A 20399-nucleotide genomic window follows, 5' to 3' on the forward strand; every position below is an offset into this window, starting at 1 on the left:
GAGAATTCAAAATGAAAGAATATGACAAGATATATAACACTAATTATGAAATAGTTTAAAATCAATTGTTAGTATCTATATGAATTAATATACAAAGTCTTGGCACAGTGTTATTTTTTCCCTGAGGCTTAGAATATTATTTATCAAGCATAAAGGGTGGAGCCAGGGCAGCAGCAGGCAGAAATGTATCCTCCATGGAGGCCAGAGAGGAACTGCTGCTGCCAGCCAAACTCCAGCCCAGGTGACCCCAAAAATTTAAAAACAAAAAAGTTAAAGAAACAAAACATATAAAACAGCATTCCCTTTAATCAATTCCTCAAAAACAGATACTTTGGGAATATAGATTAAATTTGAAGGGAGACCAGAAATTTGAAAATTATGTCACTGATAAATTCTGATTTTGATGATTTTACTGAGGTCATAAAAGAGGATGTCTTTGTAAAAAAAAAAAAAATGCTCAATGAAATATTTCGGGATAAACACAGTATTCTTACTCTCAAATTGTTTAAAAGAGTTTGATAAACAATCAACTGGGATAAAATGTAAACAATTTTTGAATCTGGAAAAAGGAGATAAAGTAGTTCCTTTTAGTATTACATTTAAAAATATTTTTTCTTGAAGTACAGTTGATTTACAATATTGTGTTAGTTTCAGGTGTATAGCAAAGTGATTCAGTTATGCATATATATTCATATATCTATTCTTTTTCAGATTCTTTTATTTTATTAATTTTTATTGGAGTATGGTTGCTTTACAAAGTTGTGTTACTCTCCACTGCACAACAAAATGAATCAGGCATAAACATACAGATATCCTCTCCCTTTTGGACTTCCTTCCCATTTAGGCTACCACAATGCATTAGGTAGAGTTCCCTGTGCTATACAGTATGTTTTCATCAGTTGTCTATTTTATACATAGTGTCAATAATGTATGTGTCAATCCTACTCTCCTAATTCCTCCCACCCCACCCTTTTCCCCCTTGGTATCCATAAATTTGTTCTCTATATCTGTGTCTCTATTTCTGCTTTGCAAATAAGATCATCTATACCATTTTTCTAGATTCCACATATATGTGTTATTATACGATATTTGCTTTTCTCTTTCTGACTTACTTCACTCTCTGTATGACACAATCTGGGTCCATCGACATCTCCACAAATGACCCAATTTCATTCCTTTTTATGGCTGAGTAATATTCCACAGATTATTTTCCCTTATAGATTATTAAAAGATATTGAGTATAGTTCCCTGTGCTATGCAGTAGGTCCTTGTTGTTTATCTATTTTATACATAGTACTGTGTATCTGTTAATCTCAAACTCCTAATTTATTCCCCCCTTTCCCCTTTGGTAACCATAAGTAATTTTTTCTATGTCTATTTCTGTTTTAAATAGGTTCATTTGTATAATTTTTTAAGATTCCACATATAAGTGATATCATATGATATTTGCATTTCCTCTAAGATCAGGAATAAGACAAGGATGCCCACTCTCACCAAAGAAATATAAATAAAAAGAACACAGATTGGAAAAGAAGCAGTAAAACTGTCACTGTTTGCAGATGACATGATACTATACATAGAAAATCCTAAAGATTCTACCAGAAAATTACTAGATCTCCTCAATGGATTTGGTAGTTTCAGAATACAAAATTAATACACAGAAATCTGTTGCATTTCTATACACTAACAATGAAATATCAGAAAGAGAAATTAAGGAAATGATTACATTTTGCATCACATCAAAAAGAATAAAATACCTAGAAATAAACCTACCTAAGGAGGCAAAAGACCTGTACTCTGTAAAATATAAGATGCTGATGAAAGAAATTGAAGACGACATAATCAGATGGAAAAATATACCATGTTCTTGGGTTGGATCAATATTGTTAAAATGACTATACTACCCAAGGCAAGCTACAGATTTGATGTAATCCGTATCAAATTACCAAGAGCATTTTTCACAGAATTAGAACAAAAAGTTTTACAATTTGTATGGAAACACAAAGACCCTGAATAGCCAAAGCAATCTTGAGAAAAAAGAAATATTGAGCTGGAGGAATCAGGCTCCCTGGCTTCAGACTGTACTACAAAGGTACAGTAAGCAAACAGTATGGTACTGGCACAAAAACAGACATATATATCCATGGAACAGAATAGAAAGCCCAGAGATAAACCCACACACATATGGTCACCTTATCTTTGATAAAGGAGGCAAGAATATACAACGGAGAAAGACAGCCTCTTCAATAAATGGTGCTGGGAAAACTGGAGAGCTACATGTAAAAGAATGAAATTAGAACACTCCCTAACACCATACACAAAAATAAACTCAAAATGGATTAGAGACCTAAATGTAAGATCAGATACTATAAAACTCCTGGAAGAAAACCTAGGTAGAGCACTCTGACATAAATCACTGTAATATTTTTTGAAACCATCTCCAGAGTAATGGAAATAAAAACAGAAGTAAACAAATGGGAGCTATTTAAACTTAAAAGCTTTTGCACAGTGAAGGAAACCATAAAAAAAAAAATGAAAAAACATCCTTCAGAATTGGAGGAAATATTCACAAATGATGTGATCAAAAAGGGATTAATTTCCAAAATATACAAACAGCTCATATAGGTCAATATCCAAAAACAACCCAATAAAAAAACTGACCCAGCCAACCCACTACTGGGAATAGACCCTGGGAAAACCGTAATTCAAAAAGAGTCATGTACCACAATGTTCATTGCAGTTCTATTTACCATAGCCTGGACATGGAAGCAACCTAAGTGTCCATTGACAGATGAATGGATAAAGAAGATGTGGCACATATATACAATGGAATATTAGCCATAAAAAGAAACAAAACTGAGTTATTTGCAGTGAGGTGGATGGGCCTAGAGTCTGTCATACAGAGTGAAGTTAAGTCAGAAAGAGAAAAACAAATACCGTGTGCTAACACATATATATAGAATCTAAAAAAAAAAAAAAAAAAAAAGGATACTGATGAACCTAGTGGCAGGGCAGGAATAAAGATGTAGACATAGAGAATGGACTTGAAGACATGGTGGGGAGAGGAGGAAGGTGGGGAGAAGTGAGAGTAGCATTGACATATATACACTACCAAATGTAAAATAGCCAGTGGGAAGCAGCAGCATAGCACAGGGAGATCAGCTCCAGGCTTTGCAATGACTTAAAGGGGTGGGATAGGGAGGGTAGGAGGGAGCCTCAAGAGGGAGGGGTTATGGGTATAAATGTATGCATATGGCTGATTCACTTTGTTGTACAACAGAAACTAAACACAGTATTGTGAAGCAATTATACTCCAATAAAGATCTATTTAAAAAAAAAGAAAAAGAGTTAAATAGACATTTCTCCAAAAAGACAAACAGATTGCCAACAGGCACATCAAAAAAATGCTCAACACTGCTAATTATTAGAGAAATGCAAATCAAAACTACAGTGAGATATCACCTCACTCTGGTCAGAATGACCATCATCAAAATGTCTACTAATAATAAATGCTGGAGAGGATATGTGTTAAAAGGAACCCTCCTACATTGTTGGAGGGAATGTAAATTTTTGCAGTCACTATGGAGAACAATATGGAGGTTCATTAAAAAACTAAAAACAGAGTTGCCATTTGATTCAGCGATCCCACTCCTGGGCATATATCTGGAGAAAACTAATTTTAATAGATACATGCATCCCAATGTTCATGGTTCAATGCAGCACTATTTATAATAGCCAAGACATGGAAGCAACTTAAATGTCCATTGACAAATGAATTAGGAACATGTGGTGTTTTGTGTGTGTGTTTACACATACACAGTGGAATATTACTCAGCCATAAAAAAGAATGAAATAATGCCATTTGCAGCGTGGATGGACCTAGAGATTATCTTACTAAGTGAAGTAAGCCAGATAGTATTGTACTCTTTTGGCAATTATTCTTTATGTTTGAAAGAATAGCCTCCCCTCAAAAAAAAGTTTAAGTCTAGTTAGAGATGAAGAAAAACAAATAGCTTAGTAATCTAGGAACAATGCTTTTTCAATAGGGGATTGTCCCTGCAGTTTCAGGTACTCCTTTAGCCATTTAACAGATTTTTATTGTATTTTTTAACAGTAACAAGCTCTCTATGGAATTTACTGCAGATACAGCAATAACGTATTTATTAGCAAGGAGCAGTTAAAGGCTTTTGAAGAAGAGTTAACCAAATAATATTTTACAGGCTTATTATAATAGATGATACTATACAGATAGGAAAATACCGCCAACTTTTGTGTACAGTAAGATGTGCTAAACCATTTTATTAGAGATTGGTGTCTAAAAACATAAATTGTGGGATTAAACTACCTGGGTTTTAACACGTTTGGCTCATAGAAGCTCTGTGCCCATAGGCAAATTACTTAATCCCTCTTCTTTCAGTTCCTAAATCTGTAAAGTGGGTACAATAAAAAACAAACAAATGAAAAAAACTAGCCCTTTGGTTGTTATGAGGATTAAGTGAATTCATATATGTAAAATATTTAGAAGATAGATATCATACAGGTCACACATTATAGTAGTTATTATTAAAGTTGTATAACTTGAATATTTTCTTCAATGGATATTTTATAGAGATCACCTGCACCCTCCGCCATATCAAGTCTTTCTCTTTGCTATTTTGTAGCATTCACTTCCTAAGAAAATATTTGTATTTTGGTCAGAGATCATTTTATGTAGGTAACTTACTCATTCAATAAATGAATGAATAGCTGAGTGAATAAATAATCTAGTATTTTGCCTGTCTGGGATAGAAAATCCACACATAGAAATACCCCAAATGGAAGACATTATGGATAAATTCTACATGTGTTTCAGCAAAGAAAATTTGAGGATTTTGGGTGAGAGGTCTTGGGAAGTTATTGGAGAAAACCTAACATAGAGGATATTTAAGGTGTGGTTTGAAGGGTAGGGGTTCATAAATTGAGAAGAGATAGAAAAGCATTCCAAAAAGAGCTATCCAGCTGAGAACATGCTGACCAGATTATCAAAACCATAAAAGCATTAAAATATATACATATTTTAAGCTATAGTTGATACCATCTTTCTTTTACAGTCTCCTTAAAAGATTCTGCTGCCCTTTAGATCTGTTTTGGCTTTCATTGAGAGTACTGGACTTTAAAAAATATAGATCTCAAGATTAATTAAGTTTGTCAGTATGGGAACTCATTCAATGTAGGGGAGGGGGCTGAAGGCCAGAAGACCAGTGAAAGGTGATGCAAGTTATGAGATATAACCATCTAGCAGGAAGGATACCAATAGTAAACAATAGAAAAGAGCTTGGCTATAGGAACCATAAGATGCCACAGGATAGATTTAACAAGGGACATGACTAAGAAACATGACCTCTATAAAGAATGCTATGAAAATTTATTAAGTGATGTAAAAGAAGATTTGAATAAATGGAGTGTTACCTCATATCTTTGGGTAGGAAGAGTGCATAATGCAAAGATGGCTGACTCCTAAATGTAATGCATTTTAGTCCAAACCCCATAGGATTTTATCTCTAAGATTCTCCAAAATTATTCCAAAGTGCATCTAGAAAAGATAGAGCTACTATTTGAACAATAAATTGTTTTGAGTATTTCTATCAGATACAAATATTTAAATTCAGCTAAAATAAAAGTATAGTATTTAGACATGAGTAAACAGATAACACACACACAAGGAAATAAATACTATGATTTCTATGAGTTTAGGAAAGCATAAACCTATAAATAATATCAGGGTAAATTCACAAAGGGAATAAGGTAAGTGCTGTGTCACACTATGTGTATATATATATATATATATATACTTTATCTAAAGAATAGACTATGAATGATATTAGAAAATTAAACTATTGCCTAATTCTATAGAGGGATAACAGTCTAAGATAAAAATTATTATATTTGCACAGAAACTATTCATAAATATAATTACATAATAATTTTACCTTAGTATATATCAAGAGTATACAAGGGACTGAGAAAATATAAATATTTAATGTATTCTCATATAAGCAGTTCATGTTTTTAAAATCAATACCATAGTAAGCAAAGAAAAATATAAACTCAAAAATAAACAACTGATATATATCATTCTATTGCCTACTAAATTAACCACATTTAAAAACTTAGAATAACCAATGTTGGTGAAGATTTACTGAAGCTGTTACTTTCAAAAGGGTTGGCACTGTAAGGAGAAAATATGTTCATACCTTTTAAAATACTCTTCTCACTTTTTGGAACCTATTAAAAGTAGTAGAACTTACTGAACTCACACTGGTCAGAATGGCCATCATCAAAAAAATCTACAAACAATAAATGCTGGAGAGGGTGTGGAGAAAAGGGAACCCTCTTGCACTATTGGTGGGAATGCAAATTAATATAGCCACTGTGGAGAACAGTACAGAGGTTCCTTAAAAAATTAAAAATAGAACTACCATATGACCCAGCAATCCTACTACTGGGCATATACCCTGAGAAAGCCATAATTCAAAAGGACACATGTATCCCAATGTTCACTGCAACACTATTTACGATAGCCAGGATATGGAAACAACCTAAATGTCCATCGACAGATGAATGGATATAGAAGATATGGTACATATATACAATGGAATATTACTCAGCCGTAAAAAGGATAGAAATTGGGTCATTTGTAGAGAGTGGATAGACCTAGAGTCTGTCATATAGAATGAAGTAAGTCAGAAAGAGAAAAGCAAATATCATATATTAACACATATATGTAGAATCTAGAAAAATGGTACAGATGAACCTATTTGCAGGGCAGGAATAGAGATGCAGACATAAAGAATGGACGTGTGGACACAGGGGGGAAGGTGGGTGGGATGAATTGGGAGACTGGGTTTGACATATATGCACTATCATGTGTAAAAGAGATAGCTAGTGGGAACCTGTTGTATAGCACATAGAGCTTAGCTTGGTGCTCTGTGGTGACCTAGATGGGTGGGAGGGAGGGTGGGAAGGAGTTCTAAGAGGGAAGGGACATATGTACACATATAGCTGATTCACTTCGTTGAACAGCAGAGACTAACACAACATTGTTAAGCAACTGTACCCCAATTTAAAAAAAAAGAGGTACTACTAAAATGTAATATAAATAGTATTGTGAAAATAATCATTCTAATATCATATATAACATCCTTATAAAGATCTATAGTGTAGATATAAAAAAATAAGGTTTGGTCCTTTGATGAAAATATGTGATCAGTCAAAAATGAGAATTACAAAAAGCAATGAGACATCAATGTTTATGAAAGATACTTTGCATGTATGTGGGAGGGAAGGTACTTACAGATACTAATCTCAAAAATGTGATAAAAGTTATTTTATTCCTCTGAACCTTAGCGTCTTTGCCTATTCAAAAACATAACAAGATTTTTGTGAGCAGAAAAGAAAAAAAATTTTGACAGTGGTGTGCTATATAATACATGTAAAACACATATAAAGCATACAGCAGTCTACACCCAATTTTAAAACATTACTTTCCTTCACCTACCTTTTTATTAGCAATCTTATATCCTATACTTTTACACAACACTTTAGATTCAAATAGGGTTTAATATTTTAAGCACTATTCTGAATTGAATAATGCCTATAGTGTTAAATTCACAGTTATACACTTCACTTGAATCAACCAAGAAAATATATCTCTTTAATTTTTAGATAACTGATCACACCTTCCTCATCTGTTGTATAACAGAAAACTTAAACTTGCCACTAAGCAGTGTATCAATCATTTCAGGATTGATCTGCCTGTTGTGTTTTAAAATGTGTTTTTAGTTAGTAGACAAAACAGTATCTCACTGTAATAAATGAACACCGAACAAGGGAATTATCTAATCTGTTAGATATATATGGTACTTGATTATTACTTTTTAGAATAATAAGAGGTGACCAAATGTGCCTCAGTACAGGGAAAAGATTTACAAGACCATCATGTCTTTTTTCCGGATTTCTGCTCAGTAAGCAACCTTCTGACAAAAACTTGATTTTCGAAGTACCTAAATACTGAGAAAGGATTACACTATGGGATATAAGCTGGTATTTAAAATAGTGAAAATATGTAGGTCCATTCATAAATGTGTTCATTTCCAATTTAATTTTTCACTCAGAGTCTTGTAATTTTGAGTAACAATCAATTCCTAAAGCCTAATAGAGTTGAATCTTCCAGTCTGAAAATTTGAGAACCGTAGCCTGGTCTCAATGTCAGTACCACTTTAGTGACCTGAAGGCATTGGAAGGGAAAACATTGCCACCCTCCACCAAACACCAATTTTTAGTATAGGCAAACGATATTTTCTGACTATTTGGAAAAAGCTACATAAATGAGCTTGAAGTTTCCTACCTCCACCCTCCAAGGTCTCCAAACCCTTCATTTGAGGAAACCCCTGAATCCGTTATGTCCCAGACCAGTGTTCCATCTCTCTCACCTTCTAGGGTCAGAGAGAGGACATATTTTTGAAATGTACAAGTTATTCCTAATTCCTAGGAACTGATGGTGAATGTGAGCTTCTCCACAAATGCTTCCTAAGACTTTTGTCTTTAGAACCAAAAAGTGAAGTTATGACTGGTCAGGGGAGTCTTGTTTCATTACAGAGAGTTATTAAGAATGAAAATTCTATCTATTTAATGCATGTACCAATGACTGTTCTATTCAAGATCTATTTGAACAATATAAATCAGAAATCAGTATAGACAGGTCTATTATCAATCCCAGGTCTTGATGTCCACAATGAATTACAGTAAATAGAATACAAAGAGTTGCTTTGTTTATATCACTTCCTTTCCCATTAAAATGTTACTACAAGGTAGCAGGATAGCTATTTTTATTTTGCTGACCAACTCTTTTTCTCTCCCTCAATCAATACCATTGGTAGTTAAATTATATAAAAGTTTATTCATATTAGATTCCACGGTGTTTATAAAGTTATATGTATTTCAAATATATAGAGAGTCATACCTAAGATTAAGTGTTCAAGAAATGGAAGCAACTCTTACAGCAGATTTCAGGTGAAAAAATAGCTTCACAAATTCTATTTTGGGAAAATAAAAGAGAAAACTATCTTAAATTCATGGAGATAAACTATCAATAAATTGAATGTGCTGAATAGCTGACAAAAATCTTGAGAGATTAGTTCACCAGGTTTATAAAAATACATTTTTTTCAATTAAGTTCTTTTCAATTAAGTAAACATTGCTTCATTTAAATGGCACAATATTATTTTCACATAATTTTCAAGCTACTGTTTTTATTTTTAAAAAATACTAATGAAAAGAATTACAGTATATAAGATACAAAAATATTTTAATAAAAATAATGCAATGAGGGGCTTCCCTGGTGGCGCAGTGGTTGAGAATCCGCCTGCCAATGCAAGGGACACGGGTTCGTGCCCCGGTCCGGGAGGATCCCACGTGCTGCAGAGTGGCTGGGCCCGTGAACCATGGCCGCTGAGCCTGCACATCTGGAGCCTGTGCTCCGCAACAGGAGAGGCCACAACAGTGAGAGGCCCGCGTACCGCAAAAAAAAAAAAAAGCAATGAAATCTATAATTTATTCCACATCATATCATCTATTAGGATTTCTATTCATAAAACATCTCAAAGAATCTTCAGTTTGCTTCTCAGAACTTTTTCTATATACAATTTGAGTTTGTCTTAGACATGAGTGGAGTAGTTCAAGGTCACCAAGTTATAACACTCATAAAGTGAAGGACCATAAAAGTGCATGTTAGAATATTTGTCAATCTCAGTAAATGAGTAAATTAATAAAGAAACTGACATATCAATCATAAATGTAAAGAGAAAGGAAATGCAATAACCTAATTAATAATCCAATTGAAATATTCATCATTATGAAAGAAATAAAATAATTATTGGTTCTGCACTGGATCCAGACACTTTTTAAAATTTGACAATTTTACTAACATTAAAACAGTCATTACTTACTGTAAACAAATTTATATGTGTCTGTAGTAAGCTTTATAATTCCTGTGAAGATGTTGTACCTGTGCATGTCTGTTGGACAACCTTCAGATCTGCAGTAGCTAATTATTTCATAGCCTAGGCGGTGCTTTTCTGGACAAATCTTCGGGATGTGCAATATTATATATCAACCTATAAATAACTGACAAAAATCTCTAGAAATTATGGAAATAGACATGTTTGGGGGCATAGAAATTGAAATCATCTTGTCCATCCTGAGACAGCATGGGCATTTGACTTTCTATTAGCTACTTAAATGTATTTTCATAAGAAAAAAGGAAAGAATGAAGCCAAAATAAAGATTATGTTTGCAAAGCTGAAAGAGTATTACCATATTAGATTTAATTAAAATTGAAAAGCCAAACTAAAAGACCTTAATAAAATGTTGCCTCTTTTCTCTAATATTCATTTGATAATCCATGAGACACAAGCACATTTCCATAATTTTATAAGACAGTGTTGTACCATATGTGTGTATGTATATATACAGACATATATATTTTTCAGAAAAACAATTATTTTGTTTTTGCCTTGTTTTGAATTTTCCTCTACCTCTTTTTCTCATTCCAACCCTAACAGGCACTGCTCTCTACCCCTGGTCATTGATGTTGATGACTTTTTATAACCATTTCCATATTTTTTCATGCTCATGTATTTTTATTAAAATAACTGAGAGAACACTTATGAACCTGTATGTTTTTTGTTTTCTGTATCTTGTTTTTATCCCACTCAACAATATCTCTGAAAATCATGCAAAACAACAGATATAATAATAGTATATTTATTATTGTGTTTAACATACTTTATGGTATGGGGGACCATGATATGATATGGTCCACCATTTTCCTATGATAGCATTCACTCAGATTACAGGTTTTAGCACTATAAAACCCCAAAAATATCCTTGTACATGTTTAATTTTTTTTTTTTTTTTTTATGCTTAGAGGGTAGATTTTCAAGGAATGGAATTACTGGGTTTAGAGAGTAAAAGTACCCATGTATTTAAAGAAGTTACCAGTTTGATTTTACCAGCAATGTATGACTCTAGCTTTTGCTCACTCTCTAAGCCAGTAGCAGGTGCTAGAGTTTGTTTTGTTTTGGCCTTACAGTTTAATGTAATATATTGTTTTTACTTGATTTGCATTTCACTGGCTACTGGCAATGTGGGCAGTTTTAAATATGAATTGTTACTTAGATTTGATCTTTAAAAATAATCTCCTCCTGATATTACTTACATTTGTATTAGATGTTTTCTTATGATTTTGTAAAAGCTCACTGCTTATTATAAACACTTTATTTTCTACATTGCTATTTTTTTTTTCAAAATCTACTGGCTGTTTTTGATGTTACTTATGATATCTTATATGTTAGAGCAAGTTAATTCAGTGACACTTTAATGCTAAAGTATAGCATTTAATGTTAAAGTATAAGCCACCACATGTGACATCTACATAACTAATTTTGACTAAAAATTTCTCCTCTGCTCCTACATTTTCTTATAGTATATTTACTCTATTTATTCACATATGTTTTTAGACCATCAGGAATATATTTTTGCATATGATCAGAGATAGAAGTTGTATTTTATATTCTTCCAGATGCATAGATATTTGTGCGATCACCATTTATTTTTATTTATTTATTTATCTTTACGGTACGCAGGCCTCTCACTGCTGTGGCCTCTCCCGTTGCAGAGCACAGGCTCTGGAGGCGTAGGCTCAGCAGCCATGGCTCACAGGCCTAGCCACTCCACAGCATGTGGTATCTTCCCGGACCAGGGCACGACCCCGTGTCCCTGCATCGGCAGGCAGACTCTCAACCACTGCGCCACCAGGGAAGCCCCACCATTTATTAAATAACTTATCTTTCCTCCACTGCGTTTTACTTTTTCCATTTAAGATATTAATATTTCATTTATACTGAGATCTGTTTCCAAGTTGTTTCTGCCACTGATCTATTTATCAATTTCTATAACAATGCTATATTAACTTATATTGGTGGCCTTGTAATATGTCTGTATTATATTTTGCAACATGTCCTTCACTATTGTTTTTCATACTTGCTTTGACAATTCTTAAGCTAAGTAAGTGTAGAAGATGATAGGCATAATCTAAAAGCGAGGGACAACTGTTTTTCCCCCATATAAGATTTGAGGTTGTTTATTTGATTTAAATTAAAATTTTCCATGGGATTCTAATTTCAAATTAATATTATATCAATTTTTAGAATTGGTTTTTATGCTATTATCTCTTCCTATTACAATGACAGGATATATTTCTATTTTAATTTCATGGTATTGAATAAGATTTGGATGTTTTCTTTATCCATATTCATATTTAATTTTTTCTTAATTATTTTGCAATTTTTCCCTATAGAGCAAGTAATATATATATATATTTTGCGGTACACGGGCCTCTCCCACTGCGGAGCACAGGTTCCGGACACGCAGGCTCAGCGGCCATGGCTCATGGGCCCAGCCGCTCCATGGGATGTGGTATCTTCCTGGACCGGGGCACGAACCCGTGTCCCCTGCATCGGCAGGCAGACTCTCAACCACTGCGCCACCAGGGAAGCCCTAGAGCAAGTAATATTTTATCTAATTCCACTAAATGGCACTTACTGCTGGATTAGGAATAAAAAGAAGCTTTATATATATATATATAATATTCCATCTAAAGAAATGTTTGACTTTTTATATATTATAGTTTAGTGAGTATCAATTTTTTTCCTCCAAGTTGTTGATTTCATGAATTAGGCTAACAATTTTTTTTTAAGTAATTCATTTTCCATAATCTGAATAAAGTTGGCTTTATCAGTATCCCATGCTCATGTGATTTTGCTGGATCATCTTAATATTTTATGTGGAAACACTTTTTCAGTTAGGAAAATGTCATTTTTATATTATCTGTATAAGCTTTTAGTGTTGTGTTGTATTGACTTACTAGAATGATTCAGATAATTTTGTTATATCTTTGGTCTTGAATAACTTACGTAAACTTGAAATTATTTGTTCTTTAAAAACGCTCTGACAAATTCAGCAAGGTAGAATGATACAAGAATAACATACAGAAATCAGTTGCATTTCTTTACACTAACAATGAAATATCAGAAAGGGGATATAAAAAAAAAACCCTTCAAAATCATACCCCCAAAAATAAAATACTCAGGAAGAAACCTAACCAAGGAGGTGAAAGACTTATACACTGTGAACTATAAAACATTAATAAAGGAGATTGAAGATGATTCATGCTCTTAGATTGAAAGAATTAATATTGTTAAAATGGCCATACTACCCAAAGCAATCTACAGATTTACTGAGCTCTGTAGAGTGCTCAGATTTAATTTAATGTCAAATTACCTTGACATATTTCACAGAACTAGAACAAATAATCCTAAAATTTATATGGAACCATAAAAGACCCAGAATTGCCAAAGCAATCCTGAAGAAAATGCACAAAGCAGGAGGCATAACCCTCCCAGACTTCAGATAGTACTACAAAGCTACACTAATCAAAACAGCATGATATTGGCACAAAAATCAATAGATCAATGGAACAGAATAGGAAGCCCAGAAATAAACCCACATGCCTACAGTCAATTAATCTTTGACAAAGGAGGCAAAAATATAAAATGGGAAAAAGACAGTCTCTTCAGCAAGTGGTGTTGGGCAAGTTGGACAGCCACATATAAATCAATGAAGTTAGAATGGACCCTCTAACCATAAACAAAAATAAACTCAGAGTGGCTTAAAAACTTAAACATAAGACATGACACCATAAAACTCTTGAAAGAGATCATAGGTAAAACATTCTCTGACATAAATTGTACAATGTTTTCTTAGGACAGTCTCCCAAGGCAATAGAAATAAAAATAAACAAATGGGACCTAATCAAAATTCCAAGCTTTTGCACAGCAAAGGAAACCATAAACAAAATGACAGCCTACAGAATGGGAGAAAATATTTGCAAATGATGTGACTGACAAGGGATTAATTTCCAAAATATACAAACAGCTCATACAACTCAACAACAAAAAAACAAACAACACAATTGAAAAATGGACAGAAGACCTAAATAGACATTTATGCAAAGAAGAAATACACTACACAGTTACCCACACCCATGAAGCCAGGTCAGCTGCCTATCAGGGCTCTGGAAAAAATCCCCTGGACAGAGCTGTTCAGGTGTGTAATAGTATGATAAGTTGTTTTTTCACTTGAGGAAGGGGTGCTTTTTAAGAATCTTCCCAAACGACTGTGGGCTAAGTATGACCATCCCTATATGGATCTGTGTTCATGTACTTGCTGAGTACTTACTTGTGTTCTTTGGGACCTCAGATACTTATACTTTCTAGACCTCATCTTTGTTACCTGTGAAATGGGCATGAATACTGTTCCCTGTGACATAGGTTTGTGAGCATTAAGTGAGGTGAGTATATGATGCTTTTACCATAGAGCTGACACAGTGTACTTGCTCAATAAATAATATCTGTTATTATTACTAAAAAAAAAAGAAGAAATACAAATGGCCAATAGGCACATGAAAAGATGTTCATCATTGCTAATTATTAGAGAAATGCAAATCAAAACTACAATGAGGTACCATCTCACACCTGTCAGAATGGCCATCACTAAAAACTCTACAAATAACAAATACTGGAGAGGATGTGGACAAAATGGGAACCCTCCTATACTGTTGATGGGAATGTAAACTGGTACAGCCACTATGGAAAACAGTATGGAGATTCTTCAGAAAACTAAAAATAGAACTACCATATGATCCAGCAATCCCACTCCTGAGCATATATCCAGACAAACTCTAATCCAAAAAGATACATACACCCCTTTGTTCATAGCAGCACTATTAGCAATAGCCAAGGCATAGAAACAGCCTAAATGTCCATCAACAGATGAATGGATAAAGAAGATGTGGTACATATATACAATGGAATATTACTCAGCCATTAAAAAGAATGAAATAATGCCATTTTCAGCAACATGGATGCAGCTAAAGATTATCATACTAAGTAAGTTGGAAAGAGAAAGACAAATACCATATGATATCACTTATAGGTGAAATATAAAATATGAAAAAAGTAAACCTATCTACAAAACAGAAACAGACTCAGGGACACAGAGAACAGACTGCTGGTTGCCAAGGGGGAGGGGCTTAGGGGAGGGATGAAGTGGGAAGTTGGGGTTAGCAGATGTAAGCTATTATATATGGAATGAATAAATAACAAGGTTCTACTGTATGGTACAGAGAACTATAGTCAGTATCCTATGATAAACTGTAATGGAAAAGAATATTTAAAAAATGAATGTATATATACAGTTGTGTATATATATATATATATATAGTTGAATCACTTTGCTGTACAGCAGAAATGATCATGACATTATAAATCAACTATACTCCAATAATAATAAAAAAATTTTTTACATGCTCTGAAACTCAGAGGTAACCTTCTAGTTTGGATCCTATTTACAATGGTAGATCTTAATCCTCAAATCTCTTCTAGAAACTGGGCTAGTTGCAATTTCTATGAATTCTTTTGTTAATTTTAGATACTTAAAATTTTACTAAGAAACATGTTTCCTTTAGGTTTTCAATAATTTGCCACAGTGTTATATGTAGTATTCTTTTCATTTTCATTTTAACTGTATTTCTAATTATGTTTTCTTGTTCTTAACTCTTGTAAATTCTGTCTCAGTCTTTTTTTTTTTTTTTTTTTTTTTTTTGTGGTACGCGAGCTTGTCACTGTTGTGGCCTCTTCCGTTGCGGAGCACAGGCTCCAGACGTGCAGGCTCAGCGGCCATGGCTCATGGGCCTAGCCACTCCGCAGCATGTGGGATCTTCCCGGACCGGGGCATGAACCATGTCCCCTGCATTGGCAGGGGGACTCTCAACCACTGCGCCACCAGGGAAGCCCTATTTAATTTTTATTTCTGTTTATCATTTACTTTGATTATTTTTTTCTAACTTCCTAAGGTTAATAATGAAGGCATATAAAGGTAATATTTCCCCTTGAATCCAGTTTTTACTGGACTGTTGTTTTGTTGAATCATTCTTTTATTGCTTGCTTTTTGTCTATTTGCTTTTTGGTATGATCTTATTTCTACCTTTGCTTTATTTTGTTATACAAAGGTTGTCTAAACATACATTTATTAATTTCACAATTTTTGTTGATACTTTGGTCACATTTATATTTGGATCAGAGAACATGGCTTGTAAAATATCGACTTTTTGGAGTATTTAGTGATTTTTCTTTTTGCCTGCCAGTACACACTTAACTTCATAATTTTTTTCACCACATATATCCAAATAAATGTGGCATAAGGTGTTAAGACTATTGGAGAATTAAATCATACCTATTTTTTTCTGTTAATTTGGTTCACTTCTGTATGCATGATATTTAATCCCCTTTATAAGTATATGTTTAGCAAATTATGATTGTATTTCTACTAATTTTTATCTTCTTTATGTTCATTATGGTGTTCATTTTATTTTTGCAAGATGAGCCTTTTATAATGTCACTTACTATATAGCTTCACAATTTTAACATTAAATTACAACTTACATGCCATAAATATTACAATTTCTGCTTCCTTTTCTTGGTCAATCTTTAATTTTCTCCTTTCTTTTCGAATTTTGCCCTTGCAAACTGAATCTAGTTGTTTTGTTTTTATTGTTTATTTTTCTTTTAATAATCTATTATTATTCTTGCTTCATTTGTCAGGTTTTAGTATTGCTATAAGAACTCATGTGACAGTCTCATTTATCTTTTCCTTAGAATTCAGGAATTCTATAAAAATATGTTCAAGCATTTTCTAGTTTCAACTCAGTAAATGTTTTAATAGAGAGGATCAGTTCTCTTACAATTCATACAAAATGTCTCTGGCTGTTTATGTCATAGTGAGCACTGTGTCTTTCCTCTGGAACTTCTATATTACAGGTAGAGCCAATTGTATCTATGTTTCAAGTTTCTTTTTTTGCTTTAGTGTTTTGATCTTTTTATATTGTTGTTTGTGTTACGAAAGAATTCTTGTGTTTTGTCACCCAGTTCATTTTAAAAGGATGAAAAATAAACTAAAAAATCTTCTTGGAGGTTCACAATTTTTAGGTCCAGAAAATCTATAAACTATGGTTAATGTCAATATACACTTTCAAGCACTTAAAAGGCAAGAAAACTTTAAAACACATACTCTTTGAAAAAGGATTAGGGAATTTTAATTCTGGTTGTGCTTTAATTCTTTCCAGTGGCTTGCCAAGTAAAATAAGAGAAAAATAAAACAAACACAAATATAAAAATGGAATGTGAAAAATACCAGAAAACATATAAATTCCTATCAAAATTTGTTCTCTAAGCTTTAAGAAGAAAATTCACTTTTTTTCTTACTAGTATCCTAAATGTAAACTATTAATTTAATATTAAAGGAATCAAGGTTATGTTGTATAATTTGGTATAAAGAATAGGCAAATATCACAACACATTATTGATATTATTTGAAGAATGTGAAGGGAATCCAAAGTTTCATGATATAAGCAAAGCACAAGATGTGCATTGTAAGCTTGATTTTTAAGATTTAGTAAAATAATTTGTCAACCTAATTGGAAATTTATATATATATAAATTTATATATGAGAGAGAGAGAGAGAGAAGGGGAGGGAGACAGAGAGAGAGGTTTTGAAAATTACATACTTGAAAAATTAAGGTCTAAGTGGTTTAGTCCAATTTAATCTTCTAAAGAGTCAACCAAAATGTTCAATTAATTTAACATTAAATAACTATACTTAATAATTTAATACAAATAATTTAATTTACTCAAATTGCTAACTCATTTCAACCAAAAATTTACTATATACACATAGAAAATTGAAATTATTTTAAAATGAAAAATGTTAACAATGTTCAATTTTATGCTGGAGTAATCATTTTGTCAGTCACTAAATTATTTTCTACTCATTCAGAAATATTTGACAGTTTATGATAAAACCAATGTGGAGTCATTTAAATCATTTAGCTGACAGTATTTTTAAAAGTGAGTCATTTTTTTATCCATGCAATTCTCATTCAGTTTATAATTATATTTTATTCTCAAATCTCCAGTGAATTTTTTAGACTAATTGATTCTTCATCAGTGCAATCTGAAATTTGTGTTTTTAGTAATGATTTTGCTTAACTTTTAAAAAACATAAATTATACCTGACCTATGTAATTTTTCTGAGTACTCCAAATCGTTTTACATTACTTCACAGTAAGATTGTAAATAGTATTCATGAACGTAAAGTGTGTGTGTGGTGTGTTCATGTGTGTATACGTGTATACAAATTTGTATTTGTATATACACATATATATACAAATTAACAAATACAAATATATGTATATAGAAAGAAAGAAGAGAGGAACTGCATAGAATTGTATTCATGTGAAGCATATTAGTATAATCTTTGAATTTCCTTCATATTGTTTCATATGTGGTTTTGAAAAAGTATATATATTTTACATATATCTTGATATGCTGATAATTGTAAAGGAAATAATGTTGGAACTTTTATGTAAATTTTATTTACATAAAGTTTTTTTGTTTTCCAAAGAAATGATTCACATTTTAAATAGGTAAGGAGGGCTTCCCTGGTGGCGCACTGGTTGAGAGACCGCCTGCTGATTCAGGGGACACGGGTTCGTGCCCCGGTCCGGGAAGATCCCACATGCCGCGGAGCGGCTGGGCCTGTGAGCCATGGCCACTGAGCCTGCGCGTCCAGAGCCTGTGCTCCGCAACGGGAGAGGCCACAACAGTGAGAGACCCACGTAACACAAAAAATAAATAAATAAATAGCTAAGGAAAATAAAGTTCTCATTGGTGAGAGATAAAACTGAATATAGATGATTTTGAGGAAAGTTTATAAAGTAAGATATATAATTCTAGAGAAAATAATCCCAACTAATGGAGTAATCATCTACAACATAATAGTAGAAATGTATAAAAGATGCTACTTCTATTTATTCTGAAGTGTTTGTTATTATACATATTACATATTTAAGAGTACACCATATATTTTAAATACTTTAACCTTATTTAAAATGTATATTTATTGTAAATGTTATGTTTTCTTTCCAAGTTATCCAGTGATTGTTTTATATCTGTATTTTTCAGGAATCTCAGTTGGCTATGATAGCATACCAAGGGTGAAAATATCCCAGAAGGATTGTGAATACACATTGTTAAGCTTTATGAAACCCAGAAATGCTGATTTTAACCTTGGAATGGATAAAATATTTTGGTTTGAACAAATGGTGCAAATGGAAAAATCTTAACTGCTCTGTTTTCTAAACTCAGGGCTTACTTCTGTGCTGGCTATTGTATATTCTCAACAAATACTTGTTTAATAAAACAATTAATACTTTAAAACATTAGCAAATTTTGAGGCTGATAGACCTAATTTCAAATCCCAGTTTTGTTATTTTCCATGTATGTACTTTAATGAGTATTCAATCTCAATAACTGTCATTCATTGTATGCAATGGGCATTAGAAAAATAACACCAAGCTACAAGATTTTTTTAAAAACTAAATGACTAATGTGTATAAAAATAGATGCACGATGTATTGTACCTTGTATTAGTACTGTACTTTTATATTTGAAATTGAGGTCAAATTTTAAGTTAGTGATAGTGACTAATCTCAGTATAGCTATGCAAATATTCTTCTACTTTAACTTGGAAAATGTAGAGCATAACATAATTCTGAAATAAAAAATAGGAAAAAGAGTTCTCCCTCTCTTGCTTTCTCATCATCAGCAAATATTTACTCCTTTCCCACTATGTATATCACTCATTAGTTTGAGATAGAAGTATGCTTTTCCTCCCAAGATTTCCTTTCCTCTTATGACAAGGCACTACAAAGAGAGCCCAGATGAAAACATAGGTTTTCTTTAGTTAGCACTGCCATTTTTTTTTAAATATTAGGATGTGTGCTTTACAAAGTCACTACAAATCCCTTAAATTTGTTTACAGTCTCAGCAAGATCGTTCTAAAATAATTTTACCTTAAGTAAATCTTGTAAGTTTTCTTTTCAGATTATAACAGTAAAGCATGTTTGTTAAAAACAGTAACAATATAAAGGCAGAGCTATTATTTTCCTCATCACTACCTGCCTCCCATAATATGAGGTTGTCAGTTTGGTCAGCTTTCTGTGTATCCTACAATATACTGCTGTATCTTTTTGTGTATTGATACATATTTATACAGAAATTCATACAATACACAAATACACCCACTTATTTGTTTATTTTGATCAAATTGCAAGTATATTCTAAGTCACATATTTGCAAATTGCTTTAACAGCTTTATATATTACATTTATATATGTAGTGCA

At 32.7% G+C, this 20399-nt stretch overlaps 1 protein-coding gene across 1 annotated transcript in view; it reads left to right on the top strand.

The window, feature by feature from the left end:
• Positions 1-19564, top strand: part of LOC307185494 (uncharacterized protein) — a gene marked incomplete at its 5' end in the record, with an annotated part of 302661 nt that extends 283097 nt beyond the window's left edge. The window contains one exon of the mRNA XM_079919811.1: positions 19180-19564. Within this exon, the coding sequence (XP_079775937.1) occupies positions 19180-19340 (161 nt within the window). The 3' untranslated portion in view covers positions 19341-19564. The remainder of the gene's footprint in view (positions 1-19179) is intronic.
• Between the last annotated feature and the right edge of the window lie 835 nt (positions 19565-20399).

The sequence above is a fragment of the Stenella coeruleoalba genome (assembly GCF_951394435.1).
Source record: "Stenella coeruleoalba genome assembly, chromosome: 4".
NCBI classification, from domain to species: domain Eukaryota; kingdom Metazoa; phylum Chordata; class Mammalia; order Artiodactyla; family Delphinidae; genus Stenella; species Stenella coeruleoalba.